This window comes from Rosa chinensis, chromosome 6, assembly GCF_002994745.2.
Source record: "Rosa chinensis cultivar Old Blush chromosome 6, RchiOBHm-V2, whole genome shotgun sequence".
NCBI lineage: Eukaryota > Viridiplantae > Streptophyta > Magnoliopsida > Rosales > Rosaceae > Rosa > Rosa chinensis.
The window spans coordinates 11,344,270-11,363,660 of record NC_037093.1 but is presented as its reverse complement, the minus strand read 5'-3'; the positions used below and the strand labels follow the sequence as shown (position 1 = coordinate 11,363,660).

Below are 19,391 nucleotides of genomic sequence, written 5' to 3'. Positions count from 1 at the left end.
TCTAAAAACATCAAAGCAATTAGTGGTAAACTATGCACATATAACCTAATAAGTTCTACCATTCTGTGTAAATTTTCTGACATGGGATTGTCCAGTCTTCCACGAATCCAAAAATAAACAATTTTGGGTCCAGTCTTCCACGAATCCAAAAATAAACAATTTTGGGACAATTGAACTAGTCAAAAATATTCCTTAACAAAATACTAAAAGAATCTCTTACTGTGAGCTAATGACGCAAGAGACTATGAAACCAAAGAAATATAGGCCAATTTGCCTTTCCTCAATATGCGTGTATGCTTGTCAATCACTCATCAATCTTGGTCTTTTCTAATATTTTACTGCATACTAAACTTGTTTATTTCGTAGCCAACAAACAAAAAGCCTTGCTTCCCAAGTCTACCTTCACTATAACTAATCTTTATTTGCTTTAATGAAGTCACCCTTAACCTTCTTCTCCATCAACTCTCTGTTTGCTGCTGCATAGCAGCTACTGTACAATACTTGACCCTATGGAAACTAAATCCCATCAACCGCTTCAAATTTTTTTCTTTCCATATATGGGTCAAGGCTACACTGTACCCCTCATAAACATATCCAAGCTATTTGCTTCACATGGTGTAAGAACCACCATAATAACCACAACCCTCAATGCACCACTATTTTCTAAACCAATCCAAAGTTCTGGTTTTGATATTGAACTTCTTGTCATCAAATTCCCATGTATTGAGGTTGGATTGCCCGAGGGAATTGAAAGGCCAAATTTAGCCACAACCCTGGAAATGAAGGAGAAGTTCTTCAAAGCTACCACTCTGCTTCAACCACAAATTGACAAAATTCTGGACCAACATCGACCTGACTGCCTTGTTGCAGATACTTTCTTTGCTTGGGCTACTGATGTTGCTGCCAAGTTCAGTATTCCGAGGCTGATCTTTCATGGAACTAGTTTTTTCCCAATGTGTGCTTCACTAAACCTGTTATTGTATCAACCTCACAAGAAGGTTTCATCTGATTCAGAATCTTTTGTAATTCCTAATTTACCAGATAAGATCAAGATGACAAGAAACCAATTACCAGTTTTCTTCAATCAAAATGTTGAGACAGAATTCACCAAATTGGTCAAAGCATCCATAGAGAGTGAAAAAAAGAGCTATGGTGTTATTGTTAATAGCTTCTATGAACTCGAATCAAATTATGCAGATCATTACAGGAATGTGTTTGGAAGGAAAGCGTGGCATATTGGCCCGGTTTCCTTGTTCAACAAGGCAGCAGTTGATGAAGAAAATGGCTGCTTCCATTGGCTAAATTTTAAGAAACCCAGTTCAGTCATTTACATATGTTTTGGGAGCATGACCAATTTCAGTGATTCTCAGCTCCTGGAAATTGCAGTAGGGCTTGAGGCTAGTGGGCAGGAGTTCATTTGGGTTGTGAAGAAAGAAAAGAATGAAAAAGAAGAGTGGTTGCCAAAAGGGTTTGAGCAGAGAATGGAAGGTAAGGGAGTGATTATAAGAGGTTGGGCTCCCCAAGTAGCGATTCTTGAGCACGAAGCTATTGGAGGGTTTGTGACTCATTGTGGATGGAACTCTATCCTTGAAGCAGTGTCGGCTGGGGTGCCAATGATCACTTGGCCAGTGTCTGCCGAGCAGTTTTACAATGAGAAGTTGGTGACTCAGATACTTGGGATTGGGGTTGTTGTTGGTGCTCAAAAATGGTCGACATTTGAGGAGAATAGTGTGAAGAGGGAAGCCATTGTGCAAAGTGAAGCCATAGAAAAGGCTTTGACTAGAATCATGGTGGGTGGTGAAGCTGAAAAAATCAGAAGCAAAGCCAATGCGCTTGGTGAGATGGCAACAAGGGCTGTTCAAGTAGGTGGTTCATCTTTCTCGGATTTGAATGCTCTAATTGAAGATTTGAGGTCCCTCAGGGCTTGAAGCTTAAGATGGAAATGTTACATCAATAACTAGTTTAAAATATGTACAGTTTTATTCCAATTTCAATTTGCTCTGAAAAACCGCTATGATGTTCTTGAGAAATATTATCTTGTGATAATATTACGTTTCCTAGTTTGATTATGTTTCCAATGACTACGTTGATTGTGTTTCCTATTACTACTTGATGGTTTATGTTTCCTAGCTAATTTGATGGTGCTAACTAATAAATACCTAGATGCATGAGATGGAGAAACAAAATCTTTGAGAAGCTAGCAACTGAATAGCCTCATATCACTCAAAAAGACAGACTAATAACAGAAGTAAAGGGCCGTTACATGTCTGGTCTCCAATACTACTTCTTTCCCACTGATTTCCTCTACCCTCGTCCACAATCTTTCAATCTCAAGAATAGTACAAGTCCTGCTACGTACTCGATCAGTTCTACCTCTTCAAGACAGATAAAGAGTAATGGTGGAGGTGAAGATGTCGATGAAGTGCAGGCAGCTCATAAAGAATTGGCTCATTATCAAACTTATAGCATGGCCTGCCAGGAGCACAACATGTTTCCTAAAGCTTCTTCTTCAACAGCACTAGTACTTTCATCCTGCCTATGCAAGAGCTCAATCTCCAAGCCAAAGCTAGACATATAGATCGACAACCTAGCCGTCTGCATTAGTTTCTTACCATTATATTTGTCTTCTGAAAAGATTTTAGATCTACATGTAACTGCTTCTTTAGAAAGTAACCATAATCGAGCTCACAGTATACCATAACCGATGTTTTTTTTAGTTAATTTCCAACTAAGCAAAAAGACACAACTATGCATTATTTCTATATGTATATATACGAGCATCAAACTGAACATAAAGTACAGGACACACTGGACACATATGTTATTGACAAAAGTCCTTCTCACTGTGGTTGTGTGACAATGGCATTGTTTGGGACCTGAAACTCGTTGAAGGCAAGAACAATTTTGCTCACTTAACGGAAGTACTTATACTAAACTATTCTTGCTCATGATCATATTCGCTCCACTTAAGAAAAGTTATATAACTCATATTAAACTACTCTTGCTCATGATCATATTCACTTAATGTTAGAATACCTAGAAACTCAGAGGAAAACCTAGAGAGAACTTTGAGAGAAAAGTTGCCGACTGTGCCTGTCCGGCTGCGCCTCGACGCTGACGATGGCTTCTGGCCTCGCCGGCGGTCGTCGAGTGCGGCCGGATGGGTTGACGATGTGAGCTAGCGACGGTTGGGGCTGTATGGGCTCCTTAGGCCATGGCTTTGGCTGGCGGCAGTGTCGACACAGGCAGAAGGTACGCGGCAGAGGGTGGAGCCTGATCGGATCCGTTTTGGATCTCGCTGCTATCGCTGGGTTTGTGGCTGGGCTACGTATCTGTTCTGGTGGTTTCTATGGTTTGATCCATTCGGATCTAGCCATGAAATCGTTGGAAGCTCATGGATCGATCTCAGTGCTTTCAGCGGATGAGGGCGACGAGCAGGGATGGACGGGCTTCAGTGCATGCAGTGGAGGGCAGTTTGCGGTGCTGATCGACGACGTGACTTCGCCGGAGGTTGGGATCTGCAAGCAACGGCGTGATGGGATTGGAAGCACGATGGTGGTGGTTGGGCTGTCTGTGCAGCACATTTCGTGGGCCGGGCTCAGTGGCTGGAGCTCTTGAGCCCTAATCCGGTGATGGGCCTGGTCTGGACCTGAGGTATCTTGGGCCTGGGGTTTTACTTGGGGTTCAAGATAAATCATCTTATTTTACTGTTTTTAGTTACTAGTATATTTCGTTGCTTTGGGAATCCTAGGTTTGTATTACTCTCTAATTTTGTTAGGGAACTACGCACTTTCGTGCCTCTAGAAAATCCTCTTGAGTAGTTATGACGGAGGATTCTCGAGACAGGGGCTTGGGAAGCTTTTGGCTCCCGGGTCTCCCTGCCTAGTACTTGACGTTGAGTCTTTTACTACTTGCTTCTTAGTTCTCTCTAGTTATACACCAATTGAGGTCTCTAGGCGACTAGGTTTACTTTTCAAAGAGAGGTTTTGTAGTGAGGATTTATCTCCTGTATGTAGGCTCAATAAGTGAGCGCATGTGTTAACAGTGAGGGTCATCTGTCCTTTGCCTGGTAGCTTATATCATGTATGATTTTGGTGTAAGACAGCATTCGATGTACGTGCCTTCTGGCCATAGATATATGAATGAAAGTATCTCCTTTTCTCAAAAAAAAAAAAAAAAAATTCACTTAATGTTACACTACACTAAACTAACAAAGCCAATAGAAAGTTGAACATATTAAAATAAAAACCGTAAAGTGAACAAGACGTTAGATATGTCAGTATTTCGCATTTCTCAAATGAATTTTCATTCATCTCATATATTTCGCGAAGGGAATCATGTTGCTGATGCCTTAGCAAACTATGGTACGTCTTCTACTGACTTTGTGTGGTGGGATACAACTCCTAGTTTCATTGCTTCAAATTGTAATGAAGACCGTTTGGGTCTTCCGAAGTTTAGAGTTCGTTAGATTGTTTTTCTTTGTGGTTTTCTATTGGTATGGAGGTTTTGGCGTAGTCCCCTCCATTGTAACTTCTCTTTTTCTCTAATAATTTTTTTGGGGTGTTAGGGACTCCTCCCTCACCCTGCTTCAAAAAAAAAAAAATTGTTTGGTGTTGTCTCCTTTGATGAAACTCGTCTTTATCTGCTCTATGTAAGCAGCATTATCCTCGTAGATAATGGTTGGTCCATCAGTGGTGGAATGCAGTTCACATGTGCTTCGAACATGGTTTGTAACGGCTCTTAGCCATGTACATTCACATACTGCTTCGTGAAGAGCTAGTATCTCATCATGATTCGAAGAGGTAGCAACAAGTGTCTATTTTGTAGACCTCTAAGAAATTGCAGTATTCCCAATGGTAAAGACATAACCAATTTGGGAACGTGCCTTGTGCGTGTCTGATAGATAGTCTATATCAGCATATCAAACAAGGCAAGCATCATTCTGAGGATCAAGGGGGTTTGATCCATTCCTTGATGCATAGGGATAGAATAAGCCCATATCTGCCTTACCTCTAAGGTAGCGAAAAATGTCTTTTATGCCATTCTGGTGGCGGCGTGTTGGCGCAGAGCTATATCTAGCTAACAAGTTCTCATTGAATGGGATGTCCTGTCTAGGGCATTGAGCCAAATACAATAATTCGCCTATTGCACTTAGATATGGGACTTCTGGCACAAATATCTCTTCGTTATCATTTGCAGAACGATACGGTTCTCTTTAGACTTCAGACGACTATGAGTGTGCTTGCTTTTATCCTCATTAAAGCATCTTAACATCTTCTAGATGTAATTTGGTTGATGGACCAAAATTTCATATGTACTTGTCCTCGGGCTTCAGGTCGAGACAATAATTTGTTTTCCCAAAGCCTTTCATCTCAAATTCCGACTTCAGGTGCTTTGCGGTTTCCTTGATTTCTTCAGGAATATCAATCAAATTCATGTCTTTGACATAGACCGCACAATTGCAAACCCGAAACTTGTTTCCTTAATAAACACGCATGGGCATAGTTTATTATTCACATATCCCATCCCGATCAAATATTCACTTAGACGGTTATACCACCTCCGTCTAGATTTTTTCAATCTATAAAGTGAACGCCTCAAAACTAATGGAGAGCGTGTTCAGTGGTCTAGAACTATTTGCATCGGGTATCATAAGTCCTTCAGGAATTTTCATGTATATCTCTGTATTATGTTCCCCATAGAGATAAGTTGTGACCACATTCGTAAGCTGCATATTCAGTTTTTTGGAAACTACCAAACTGAAAAGGTAGTGGAACGTTATGACATCCATTGCGGGAGAATACGTCTCCTCGTAATCAACCACAGGGAGTTGAGAAAATTTTTGCGCCACTAGACGAGCCTTGTGTATCACAATCTCATTTTTCTCATTACGCTTCCTTACAAATAGCCATTTAGATTCTACGGGTTTAACATGGGGAGGTGTAGGAACAACAGGTCCAAACACCTTTCTTTTTGTTAAGGAATCTAATTTGACCTGGATTACTTATTTCCTTGTTAGCCAGTTGTCTTTTCATTGATATTGATCGACAAAGCAAGGTTCGAGGTCATCGCATATTATAGATTCGATGGCCACCACAAATACTAATATATCATCGATGATAATCTCAACCCGATTCCAAATCTCACTAAATTTATCGAGTTTCTCTATTCTCGGGAGTGGGTTCAAATGTTGGAGCGTCCCCCAACATCGTCTCTTCTAGGACAGACCCATAATCCGGATTTATCTCATGAGATAGATCGGTTTGAGAATGCGATATTAAGAGGATTCATTTGTGCCAAGTTTACCCTGTTCTGGGGATAAGAATCCTTCGAACCTAATGGTCGACCTCGCTTCTGGGCAGGGACATATGACTGGTTAGCCGCCATGGTCGTACCTCGTCCATCTGGGACGACTCATCCTACATGGACGTCTATCCTTGCAGGCACATTTGTAGCAGGTATATATGATCTCGTCACTTTAGCTAGATCAGAGAAACTGTCTGGCATATTGTATTCTATACTCTATAGATCTAAAATTGTCCGCACTTCAGTACTTTCTGCGTTTAGGGCATCATGATGAAACATAGTGGGGACATTTCATGTTAGTTCACGCTGTTCATCAGGAACGGTGACGTTCTTATCTCCCCCTAACGGCGGGAAGACTGTTTCATCAAAGTGACAATCTGCAAATCTAGCGGTAAGAGATCTCCTGTCAAGGGCTCTAAAGAGCACATAATGGATGGGATTCATAATCGACATGTATGTCCATCCTTTGTTGAGGACCCAATTTTGTACGTTGTTACGGCACAATTGGCACGAGGACTGCATACCCAAATGCGCGTAAGTGCGAAACATCAGGTTCGTACCCAGTCACCAGCTGTAACGCGGAGTAAGGTTGGTAGCAGTGGGCCTCAACGGGACCAACATAGCTGCATGCAAGATTGCATAGCCCCAAGCAAAAACTATAAGCTTGGTGCGCATTACCAAGATTCTGTTTGCGAGACCATCTAGGTGTGAACATAGGGAACTATATGTTCAGCATTAATCCCAAGGGATATGCAATAATCATCGAAAGACTTCGATGTAAACTCTCCGGTATTATCAAGTCTTATAGACTTTATGGGATAATCCGAGTGGTGAACCCTCAATTTCATGATCTGGGTGAGAGTTTAGCAAAAGCAGCATTTTCTTGCAGACAATAGTGTAACATGTGATCACTTTGTCGATACATCAACCAAAACCATTAATATTTAACTGGTCCACATGGTGGTTGGATATGTCCACAAATTTCCCTTGCATTCTGTGCAGAAAAATGGTGGTGTATGTACTAGTCTTTGCATATGATGGTCTAGTATTAAATATTCTTAACGAGTATGGCATAGTGTGTCATTATATACAGGACCCTTATTCAGAAGGGAATGCACCTGCGATGAATTGAGGATACGATTCATCATACTTTGAGCTGGGTGTCCCAAACGGTCATGCCATAGCAAGTAGTTGCTTGAATTAGTTAGCTTCTAGCTAACAGATTTCAATTTCTCCAATGTATGCTTCTGGCCGCACACTCGGAGGTTATGCAAAGATATTCCATGCATTTTTCTCAGTGGTTTCAATGTGATAACTGTTGCTTCGAATATCCTTAATACTCAATAACGTTCTTCTGGAACGTGGAGATTATAAGTCCTCATTAATGGTAAGTTCAGTACCATTGGACAACATAAAGTAGGCTTTGCCGTAGCCCTCTATCAGGTTGGATTGCCCTGATACGGTTGTCACAGAGGTATGAATAGACAATAAGTTTGAAAAATATCTCCAACTTGGGAGTATGGCGTGCGTAATAGCACTTTTAACCAGACAACAAACTTCCCCACATAATATGTCTATTCATTTATTTAATTCAATGGATCACATGTATAAATAAGTTTATTGAATTAAATACATTCGAACATAACTACATTTTCATAATCCAAAATGATTGAAAACATAAATCACCAAAATCCGAAGATGTTTCATTCATTAAGATGAAATAGATATGGCACAAGGGGCCAATTATACCCATGTCTTCGAGTTCTAATCCTCGGTATGTTCAATAACTGGCTGAAAATCCATGATCTCTAGTGTGAAATCGATAGAAAAATGACCCTTTAATAAAGTTGGTATTTCGAGTTCAGCAACCAGCGTAATACTCATCTACTGCTTAGGCTATCGCACAACAGGTGCGGGACCAGCAGTCAATTCCTCCACATCGATAACAAAGATCATGTTGATTCTGGTGGCGACAGGCCGGACCAGTGTTCCTTTCAACTTGGGCTTGCTGAGTTATGGCATCATGGCTCCTACCACGTGGAGCCTAATTACGTGGCCTCTTGGTCTTTGGCCAAGTGGCAGACGGTCATATGGGTTAATTTCGTTCTGCCAATCATGTCTTGCTTCAAGCAAGAAATGGTCATCTGATGGTGAAGGTGCTCTTCCAGAGCGACCCAAAGAGTCTGTATATCCTCTTCATCGGATACTCAACTTGGAGTGTTTACTCCATATGTTTCCTTTTTGAAAATTATGACAATCATATTAAAAGCCTCAATGATGACATTGTTAGCATTGATTGTTGATCTCATCTTCTTTGCAGTCAGATGAATTTTCACACCTTGAGTTCACTTTAGATAGTTTCTTCTGGAGACCTCCAAAGCAACAAAGTCAAACATGTTGAGATCTGACATTTCTTACAGGAAAAGAACAAATAATATTAGTGCTTTGGGTAATATCATCCATAAGCAAGTAATGAGAACTTCAGGTTATATAACATGGTATGAAAAATCGGATTAGACATGTAAAATCTACTGGTTTTTATCATGTGTGGTGAATTTATGAAAGAAACTTCAATTTTCTTAAATGGCATTATCGAAACTACAAGTTTGATTTATGTATGAACTACTGGTTCATTTAGAACTTCTAGTTCATTAGGTACCTGTATTTTCTACACATATATTCTAGTGCGAAAATTTAGACAAGTAACACAATAATATTGAATAAAGTAAATTGTAATAATATCTCACAAATTGGATAAATAAAAATCACAAATCAATTGAGATATTAATTGCATGCTAGTAATATAACAGATTAATTATCACACAATTATGTAAATAAATGCTTCTGGAAATTAATTACACATATTAGATATGGTGAATCTATTTACAATATGAAATCATTTTTCCTTTTATTTTGATTCTGCTGGACCAAAGAAGGAGTGGGCTTGATAGTGAAACCTATCGGGCTTAGTCTGCAGGCTCGTGACCTAGGCTTTCATGCGCTAGTCAAAGAGTATGTGAGGCATGCTGGGCTGCTAGGTCCTGCAGAGGGAGAGTGGGCCTGCTGAGCTCAGGCTAGTCTGCCAAGGAATGAAAAGTTATTACTCAACTCTTTCGGTAACTCCAATTAAATACGACCAGGTAAGGAAAGATGAAGTTTAGGTGGAGCGAGGCTCGCTTAAGTACATGGCCTCATCTGAACCTTTCCTAGATATCGCATCCAACTGGATGAGCCTAGTTTGAGAAGATTCATAACTTTTGTCAATTTGGGCTTGATTTGAGCTTCTGACTCAGCCTCTATTTATATTCACAATTATAACATAACCAAATTCAATATATGTTATTAAATCGTAACATAAATAAATTAATGCAGCGGTTATATACCTAAGGAAATGGGTTAAATCCCATTAATGCTTCTGGCATTACGTACAGGTAATAAATTTGGCAAATGCTTCTGGCACAATGTTTATGTAATAATCGCGTAATAATTTAGCCCATAATGCTTCTAGCATAAAGAATTATAATGGCATATTCAAATATAACCAAAAATTAAGTCCATAATTCATGCAGTACACAATATTCAGATATAGTAATAAAAGATACATTGTGAAATTATTATGACAATTGTTTTGGATAAATGTCAATCAAAACCAAAACATGAATTGAATCAATTGATCAATCACCAATTAAATGGAGTTGAATCTGCTTCCAGCAGTATTAATATTAAATGGTGGTGATAATTACCAATTGGCCATAATGGCACAGTGGACAACATGTTGTGCTGGTACTCACTGTGGCTGGGTTCGAATCCCAGAAATAGTAGATTTTATTTTTGCATGATTGATTGAAGCTCTCTAGTTGTGAATTGGTGCTACTGGACCAAGTGCAGCCAAAGTATCCTAATTCTTTTTTTCTTTTCCTATCAAACAATCCAAAACACATGAACAAATATATACAAATACGTATACAAAGTAAATAAATCATGTAGGATTTGCTAGGATTCATGCATTATGGTGACTTTTCATATTCAATCAATAGGCTTCAATAAGCAACAAGCATGAATATAAAATTAGATTTTGGAAAACATTACTTGATGAAGGACGGATGAATCTTCAGCTTATGTGTGCAGAACTGAGAAGGTTGTCTTCTCAGCCAATCCAAGAGCTATTCGCCTCTTCTGGACAGCTCCCACTTCGAATGGTGTACAGGTCTCAAAACTACTCCAATATGGCTGAAATTTGGAGGTCAGAAAGAAGAGGCAGAGACGAACAACTTTGATGAAGGAAAGATTTTGATCTGAGGTCCCGATCAAGAGGTTTCGGGGCCTGCAAACAGGCTGCAGCAGGGGGATTTTTTTTCTCTAGCTAGGGCTTGGGTTAGAGAATCGTGCTGATAACGTGTTGTAAAACAGAAAAATTTTTGAGAGAGAGAGAGAGAGTTTGGACACAGAGAATCAGATTGTGTGTCTATTCATCTCACCATGAGGGGGTTTATATAGGAGTACATGATGTATACAAATAGGCAACGTTTAATAGCAACGTCAATTACTCCTATTCACAACCCTATCAATCACTAATCTATAGTGAAAGACATATATGACTCTCCATCTATTTACATGATATTAGCCATAATTATTTACAATAGGAAGTATTGAGAGAATGAATTGTTTGATAATCTTATTCATCTCACAATGGAGGTATATAAGGGTGACTACAGGTATACAATCGACTTACGTATCTACCCTTTACCACACAAAGAATAGGTAAGTACTAACTACAAAATAATTACAATATATTATATCCCTAATATTATGCTATGACTCACGCTAACACTCCCCCTCAAGTTGGTGCATACACATCAACCATGCCCAACTTGCTTAGACAGTCATAAAAAAACCTTCCTGAAACTCCTTTAGTAAGTATATCTGCAAGTTGCTCTTCAGTTGGGACGAAAGGAAAGCTAATAATTTTAGCATCTAGCTTCTTCTTAATAAAGTGACGGTCCACCTCCACATGCTTAGTATGATCATGCTGTACTGTATTCTGTGATATGTCAATAGCTGCCTTGTTGTCACAATACAAATGCATAGTACTTTTGAGTTTGAAACCCATATCACGTAACAGATTTCTCAGCCACAACAATTCACACACTCCGTAAGCCATACCTCTATGTTCTGCCTCAGCACTAGACCGTGCCACAACTTTCTGTTTCTTGCTCTTCCATGTAACCAAATTACCTCCCACAAAAGTAAAGTAACCTAATGTTGACCTCCTGTCTGTAATATTTCCAGCCCAATCTGCATCTTTGAAGCCACAAACCTCAAGAATGTTGTTGTGTTTAGAAAACAATACTCCCCTTCCTGGAGCTGACTTCAAGTTCTTTAAAATTCGCATAACAGCATCCATGTGACTCTCACTTGGGTTATCCATGAACTGACTCACCACACTTACTGCATACACAACATCTGGTCTAGTATGAGCCAAATAAATCAAGCACCCAACCAACCTCTGATAGCGGGCTCGATCAGTAGGTACCTGATCTGGATACTCAGCTAAACAATGGTTCTGCTCAACAGGAGTATCAATAGGTCTGCAATCCAACAAACCTGTCTCTGTCAGCAAGTCAAGAACGTACTTCCTCTGGCACAGGTAGATCCCTTCTCTCCCCCTGGCTACCTCAATTCCTAAGAAGTACTTAAGTTCACCCAAGTCCTTCATCTCAAACTCAGAGGCTAACTGTCTTTGCAGTCTATCCATCTCAACAGTATCATTGCCAGTTATTACCATATCATCCACATAAATAATTAGAGCTGTTACCTTGCCTTGTTGATGCTTGAGGAATAAGGTATGGTCTGAGTTGCTCTGTTTGTAACCAACCTTCCGCATGAACTGTGAAAATCTTCCAAACTAAGCACGAGGTGACTGTTTGAGACCATATAGAGATTTTCTAAATTTGCATACAAAGTCACCAGGATGAGCAACTACATACCCAGGTGGAAGGCTCATATACACTTCCTCAACTAACTCTCCATGAAGAAATGCATTTTTGACATCAAACTGTCGAAATGGCCAGTTTAAATTTGCAGCAAACGAGAGCAGAACCCGAATAGTGTTCATCTTGGCAACAGGAGCAAATGTTTCATCGTAGTCTATACTATATGTCTGAGTAAACCTCTTTGCTACAAGCGTGCTTTGTACCGATTCACTGATCCATCTGCATTATGTTTCACGGTAAACACCCAACGACAACCTACAGCCTTCTTGCCTTGTGGTGGAGGCACAAGTTGCCAAGTATTGTTCTTTTGCAATGCCTCCATCTCTTCTTCCATTGCCTTCCTCCACTTTGGATCCCCCAATGCATCCTACACTCTGTTAGGTACTGATACAGCAGATATTTGATTCACAAATGATTCATATGACTTAGACAACCTCCTAGTAGACATATAATTGGCTATTGGGTATTCTGATTTGGCAGCAAGAGTAGGTTCATATCTTTTGGTTGATTGCCCTCGAGTGGTCCTATTTGGTAACACATATTGCTCAACATTACACTCACTACTACTAGTACCAGTGGGTGGACATACCTCAAATGAATGATCTTCAGTACCAGGAAGTTGTGGGTCAGGGGTAGAAGTGATGGCAGGAGGGGCAGTTGTGTCTTCAACTTCATTTTCAGTGATTGAGACTGGGGCCTGGATGTCTGGAGCTTCTACTTCTAGAGGTGATGAGCTGTTGATGGTCTCAACTAGATCCGTCAAAATACCTCCTACTTGCGGGATTTCTTCCCCTCTTTCTGATTCCTCCCCCTCTCCATGATACAGCTCTTCAAAATATGAATTCTCCCCCTGAAGAGTTGTATCTGAAGAGGAAAAATAGTTCATGTCCTCAAAGAAAGTAACATCCATAGTCACATAGTACTTTCTGGTAGGTGATGACAACGTACCCTTTCTGATAGCCTCCGTAGCCAACAAATACACACTTAAGTGCCCGAGCATCTAACTTAGACCTCTGGTTTTTGGGAACATGAACAAAAGCAACACAACCAAAGACACGAGCTAGAAGATTATGAAATGAAGGTAAGGAGACATGAGTGGCAAGAACCTCAAATGGAATTTTTCCCTGGAGAACACTGGATGGAAGACGATTGATAAGATGGGAGGAAGCATGCACAGCATCGCCCAAAGATACTTAGGCATATGAGCACTAAAGAGAAGGGCACGAGCCATATCAAGTAAATGACGGTTTTTTCTTTCAGACACTCCATTTTGTTCTGGTGTTTGTGGACATGTAGTTTGGTGAACAATCCCATGGGTTTTGAAAAACTCTTGGAAAACATGATTAACATATTCGCCCCCATTGTTAGAACGAAGGACTTTAATGGTGCTATGGTACTGTGTTTAAACAAGAGTGCGAAATGTTTGAAAAGCTGGAAATACTTCATCTTTGGTTTTAAGAAGAGCAACCTATGACAATCTCATACAATCATCAATAAACAACACGAAGTATCTCATACCCAATACAATGTGCTCTCTAGAAGGTCCCCAAACATCAGAGTGAATCAACTCAAAAGGAAGAACACTTTTATTAGAAAGACTAGGAGAATAAGTAGCACGGTGACTCTTGGCCAAAACACATGTTTCACAATGTAAAACGGATTCATCCACACCAATAAACAAAGTAGGCATGGTTTTTCTCATAAGACTAAAAGAGGGATGCCCTAAACGGCGATGCCATAACCAAATTTCACTTAGCTTATCAGAACTCGAAGTCAAAGTAGCATGGGACTGTGCTCCTGGTTTCTCCCCTGCGTATGTCTGATCCAGATGGAACAACCTGCCCCTCAAATGCCCCCGACCGATGACCTCCCTAGTGAGAAGATCCTGAAACATCACATACATAGGATAAAAGGTTACAGGGCACTTAGACTCAGTATTCAACTGGAGAACAAATATCAGATGGTGAGACAAGTCAGGCTCATATAACACATTATGAAGTTCTAAGGTAGGAGTAATACGAACTTTCCCTGACCCTAACACAGGAAAGGCCTCACCATTGGCATTGGTTACATAAGACACTGGTGGGAAGACAATTCAGTAAAATATGATTTCTCATAAGTCATATGATCGGGGGCACCAGAATCAATAATCCATGTATCAGAACCAACAAAGTTAGAACTTTTAAAGCCATACCAATCTTACCACGACCAGCTTTAGAGACTATAGTAGTAGCTCCACCTGCCGTATGATGATCATGTCCAACCACTCCATAAAAATATGGTTCTTGGACCAAGTGAACAGCAGCGGCTTTCGCCTTAGGACGATAACCTTGCTTCTTAGGTTTAAGGTGAGGATTCAGTTTCCAACAAGTCTCTCGAACATGCCCAACATCATTGCAATAAGAACACTGAGGACGAGAGCGATTAGCAAAAACTGGTGGAGGTCCTTGTTGATGAAGTGGAACTAAACTCTGCTTCTGGTGGAACGATGCTGGTGCTTGAATGGCTAGGTTAGATACTTCAGCTTGTGCCTGTTTGAGACTGTCCTGCTGAGACTCATCCTTAAGAATGTATGTGAAAGCTGTTGTCAAGCTAGGAGGGTCTGGCATCCTGAGCAACTCTCCTTTGGCACTATTATGTTTTGCATCAAGTCCTCTCAAGAATGCATGAACCCACTCAAGTTCCTTCTCTTTTTGGTACCAAGCAATATCCTCCTGATTCTTAATCTTGCAAGGACGCTTCTGGTCAATTTCAGCCCATACATTCTTCAGCTTGGTAAAAAACACTGACACCGGTTGCCCATTCTGTTGCATTCCTGCAGCTTTGCACATCAATTCATGAACCTGTATAAAATCAGATTCATTTGTATAGAGATCTCCCAACGTCTTCCATATCGCCTCAGCAGTTTCACATTCCTCCACTATCTGTAGCACATCATCAGTCATGGCTCTAAATAAAATTGACATTACAAACCCATCATCATCTTCCCACTTAGAATAGGCCTCCACGTCATCTTCACTAGGAACCTCGATTGTTCCTGTCACATGCCCCATCTTGTGTATCCCACTGAGATAAACGGACATAATCTTCTTCCATGTTCGGAAATTGGTATCAGTGAGTTTTGTACATCCAAAAGAACCACCTTCTGACCTCTTGACAGAGACCTCAACTTTCTGGACCTCATTGGCCTTAGAACCCTGACCTTCACTTTTATCACCACCCATCACAACAATACAGTAGCAAAAATCACAAAGTATGCAGCGGAAAAAAGATAGAAAATTCCAACAATTGCATCGATTTTTTTAAAAAATTTAAATTTTTTTTTCTTTTTTAGAGAAAACCTGTTGTATGGGTTGACCGAGTGAGGTTGACCGAGACTAAGTTTAGGCCGAGTTGACTTGGTGAAACAGTGAACGAAAGGGACGATCTGACCAGAGAAGATGGCCTGAGGTGAGCGACCGGTCTGAACAGAGTAGCAAGGTGACGCCGGAAACTGGCAGTGATGGAGGATGAGCTATTTGAAGAACCGATCGAGAATCGTGGACCAGTCACGACCTGGAGAAACCAGCGAACCTGATCTGGAAATCAAAGGACGACGCCGGCAACTGCGTCTGAGCGGTGGAAGGAATCCGGTCTGAAAGGGAGACGAAGCCGGTCTGAACAGAAGGAGCCGGCAGTCTGTGCGACGAAGACTAGTCTGGAGGTCTGATCGCTGGCGTGGCTGGGTTGGCGCAATGGACCTGGTTTGGATTGATAGGGAAGCGACGCAAGGTCGGTCTCTAAGGAGACGAAGACTAGTTTTGATAAATAACAGAGGACGACAAAAAAACAAACCCAAACAAAGGGGTTTGGTTCTGTACCAATTCCTCAAATTGAGAAAAGAAAGAGAACTAAAGAGACAAAGTCCTTCCGGATCTTTGCTCTGATACCAAGTCAAAATAAGATAAGAACTTGGGAAGTATTGAGAGAATGAATTGTTTGATAATCTTATTCATCTCACAATGGAGGTATATAAGGGTGATTACAGATATACAATCGACTTACGTCTCTACCCTCTACCACATAAAGAATAGGTAAGTACTAACTACAAATAATTACAATATATTCTATCCCTAATATTATGCTATGACTCATGTTAACAAAATCGACCATAATAACCAGTGCCCCTCAATGCACCATTCTTTACCAAAGCAACCCAAAGAAGCAAAAGTTTGGGACTTCATCAGAAAATTGAACTTATTCTCATCAAGTTCCCATCTGCTGAAGTTGAGTTACCTGAGGAATGCGAGAGTGCTGATTTGATCACAACACCAAAGATGGAATAAGGAAAATTCTACACAGCAATCAGTTTGCTTGAACCACAGCTCGAGCATATTTTGGACGAACATCGACCTCATTGCCTTATTGCTGATGCTTTCTTTCCTTGGGCTATAGATGTTGCTGCCAAATTTGGAATTCCCAGGCTATATTTTCATGCAACAGGTATGTTCACTTTGTATGCTACATTGAGTGTGATGATAAATCAACCACACAAGAAATTGTTATCTGAAACAGAATCTATTGTGATTCCTGGTTTCGGTGATGAGATCAAGATGACAGGAAACCAAATAGCAGATTTCTTTAAGCTATATGATGATGCAGAATTTACCAAGTTTTTAAAAGCAGGCTTAGAGCATGAAGAAATGAGCTATGGAGTCACTTTAACAGCTTCTATGAATAATGAACTTGAACTAGATTGTGCAGATCATTACATGAAGGTGTATAGGAGGAAGGCATGGCATATTGGACCGGTTTCCCAAGGCAGCAGAAGAAAGAGCCAAGAGGGGATTAGTGGAAAGCTCTGCTGCTGAGCAACACCAGTGCTTGAAATGGCTTGATTCTAAGAAACCCAATTCAGTTGTATATGTATGTTTCAGAAGCATGATCAACTTAGCTGGCTGTCAGCTCCTAGAAATTGCAGCAGGCCTTGAGGCTTCTGGACAAGACTTCATTTGGGTTGTGAAGAAACAAAAGAAAGAGATAGAAGAGTGGTGGCCTGAAGGATTTGGGAAGAGAATGGAAGGTAAGGGATTGATTATAAGAGATTGGGCTCCTCAAGCGCTAATTCTTGAGCATGAAGCAGTAGGAGCTTTTCTCTTTATTATTGTGAGTGGAACTCATTCCTTGAAGGAGTCTCTGTTGGGATATCGATGATCACCTGGCCGGTGTCTGCTGATAACTTTTACACTGAGAAGTTGGTGACGCAGATACTCTGTGTTAGGGTTGTTGTTGGTGCTGAAAAAAGGGTTTCATTTGTGGATAGAAGTTTGAAGAGTGAGGCCCGTGTGAAGAGGGAGGCCATTGAGAGGGCCAAGACAAGAATCATGGTGGGTGATGATGTAGAGGAAATGAGAAACAGAGTTAAAGTGCTTGGAGAGATGACAAACAAGGCTATTGAAGAAGGTGGTTCATCTTTTCAGATTTAACTGCTCTAATTGAAGAGTTGAGGACCATTGGTGGATCTTGATTTTCTTGAAGCTTAGCCCAATTGGCGATACGTTGTGCTTTGAGAAAGAAAGGTTGCCCTCAATAATCTTCTGCTACCCTCTACCACTAAATCATTCACCTCCCCAAGCTTTTAAATTCTTGTTTGGAAATTAGCTTATAGTATTTGGTTTATTCAATTATTAGATATAATTTCTCCAAGCACAAGAAACAACATTGTGATTAAACAACTTCATAATGAACCAATAGAATACTAATGCAAATCCTAACCACGTCGCCAAATGGTGGTTACTAGTTAGTTACTAGGTTCCGACTGATCTTGAGACACCCTTAAACAAATTAGGTTTTCTCTCTAGCGAGAAAAACCTCTACGGCCTTCGGTGTCCTCGTCTGTGAAGATCAGTCCTGTCCGGTGGCACCCGGACATCTTGGCTGGCCTCTGGCCTCGCCGACGTACTGCGGTCTGCTGCCGGACGGGATATTGATGGCTACTGCCTAGGGTTTTCATGGGAGAAAGGTTTTCCGCTTGAGGCTTAGGTTATGCTGGTTTTGGCGCAGGTCTCTGGGTGTCGTCTTTGATTCGGGGTGGCAGGTGCTTCGTCGTGGGTTTCCAGGACCGGCGTGAGATGTTTGGATTGTGGAGCCTCTGATCTGGTGCGCTACATTGGAGTCAGTTTCGTAGTGGTGCTGACCGGGTTGCCAGGGTCGAGGTGGCGTAGTTCCATGGCAGCATGGCGGTACGAGTCACGGAGGCTGAGGTAGCAAGGGATGTGGTCGTACGGTGGCGGCGAGGTTGAGCGGCATTGCTATCTCCTGGTGTGAGAGAGAGATGCCGTTTGGGCTTGAATCAATCCAATACTGCTGGGCCTTAAGTTGGGCTAGGGTTTTGGCTTTGGCCCACCACTATGTTATTTAGTTTTCTCATTTTACAATAATTGTTCCGTTTTTCAGGGACAGTCTAGGCACTTTTGTGCATCTAGTTTAAGTATTGGGTCTAGGTCTTGTCAACTTAATTCTCAGTTGTCTCTAGTTGTACACCAATTGAGGTCTCTAGGCGACTAGATTTACTGTTTCCGAGTTAGGTTGGGAGGGTCGGGTCGGGTCTTTCTAGCGCCTCCGACGGAGTATCAAAGGGGGATCCCGCTATGTCTACGATGTATTCAATGTCAAATGAGTGACCTAGTTTCTATGTACCACTATGGGTACTAACACATTTTCTTGTCTGTCTTTGATGGCAGCGGAAGGTATGTAAAGGCCATTCTGGCTTTTGATCAATATATTGGCTTTACATTCTTTAAAAAAAAAAAAAAAAACAGAATACTAATGCAGTTTCTTTCAAAATAAAAAAGAAAAAAGAATACTAATGCAGTCATTATAATTATAAACAAATTGGCAAAATTGTAAAACACTTTACAAAAATTACATTTAAGAAAATAAATTACATTTAAGAAAATTCTACGGTGCATTAATGTATCGACGCATCAAATACACTTAGTTAAATATACAGGTAGACTAATTCAAAACAAAGATAGAGCAGTCACAAACTAGCCTACTAGGTCATGAAATCAATCTACCTTTAAATGCTATTGATGTATCAATAGATTGATA

General features: G+C 40.7%; 1 protein-coding gene across 1 annotated transcript; it reads left to right on the top strand.

The window, feature by feature from the left end:
- The first annotated feature begins 452 nt into the window (after window positions 1-452).
- LOC112169594 (UDP-glucose flavonoid 3-O-glucosyltransferase 7) lies at window positions 453-2,035 on the top strand. Its single transcript, XM_024306650.2, has one exon. The coding sequence runs from the start codon at window positions 510-512 to the stop codon at window positions 1,926-1,928; it is 1,419 nt and encodes a 472-aa protein (XP_024162418.1). The 5' UTR covers window positions 453-509; the 3' UTR covers window positions 1,929-2,035.
- Window positions 2,036-19,391: the final 17,356 nt, after the last annotated feature.

Coding starts and splice junctions, on each gene's coding strand:
- LOC112169594 (XM_024306650.2), top strand. CDS start 510: ATGGAAACTAAATCCCATCAACCGCTTCAAATTTTTTTCTTTCCATAT.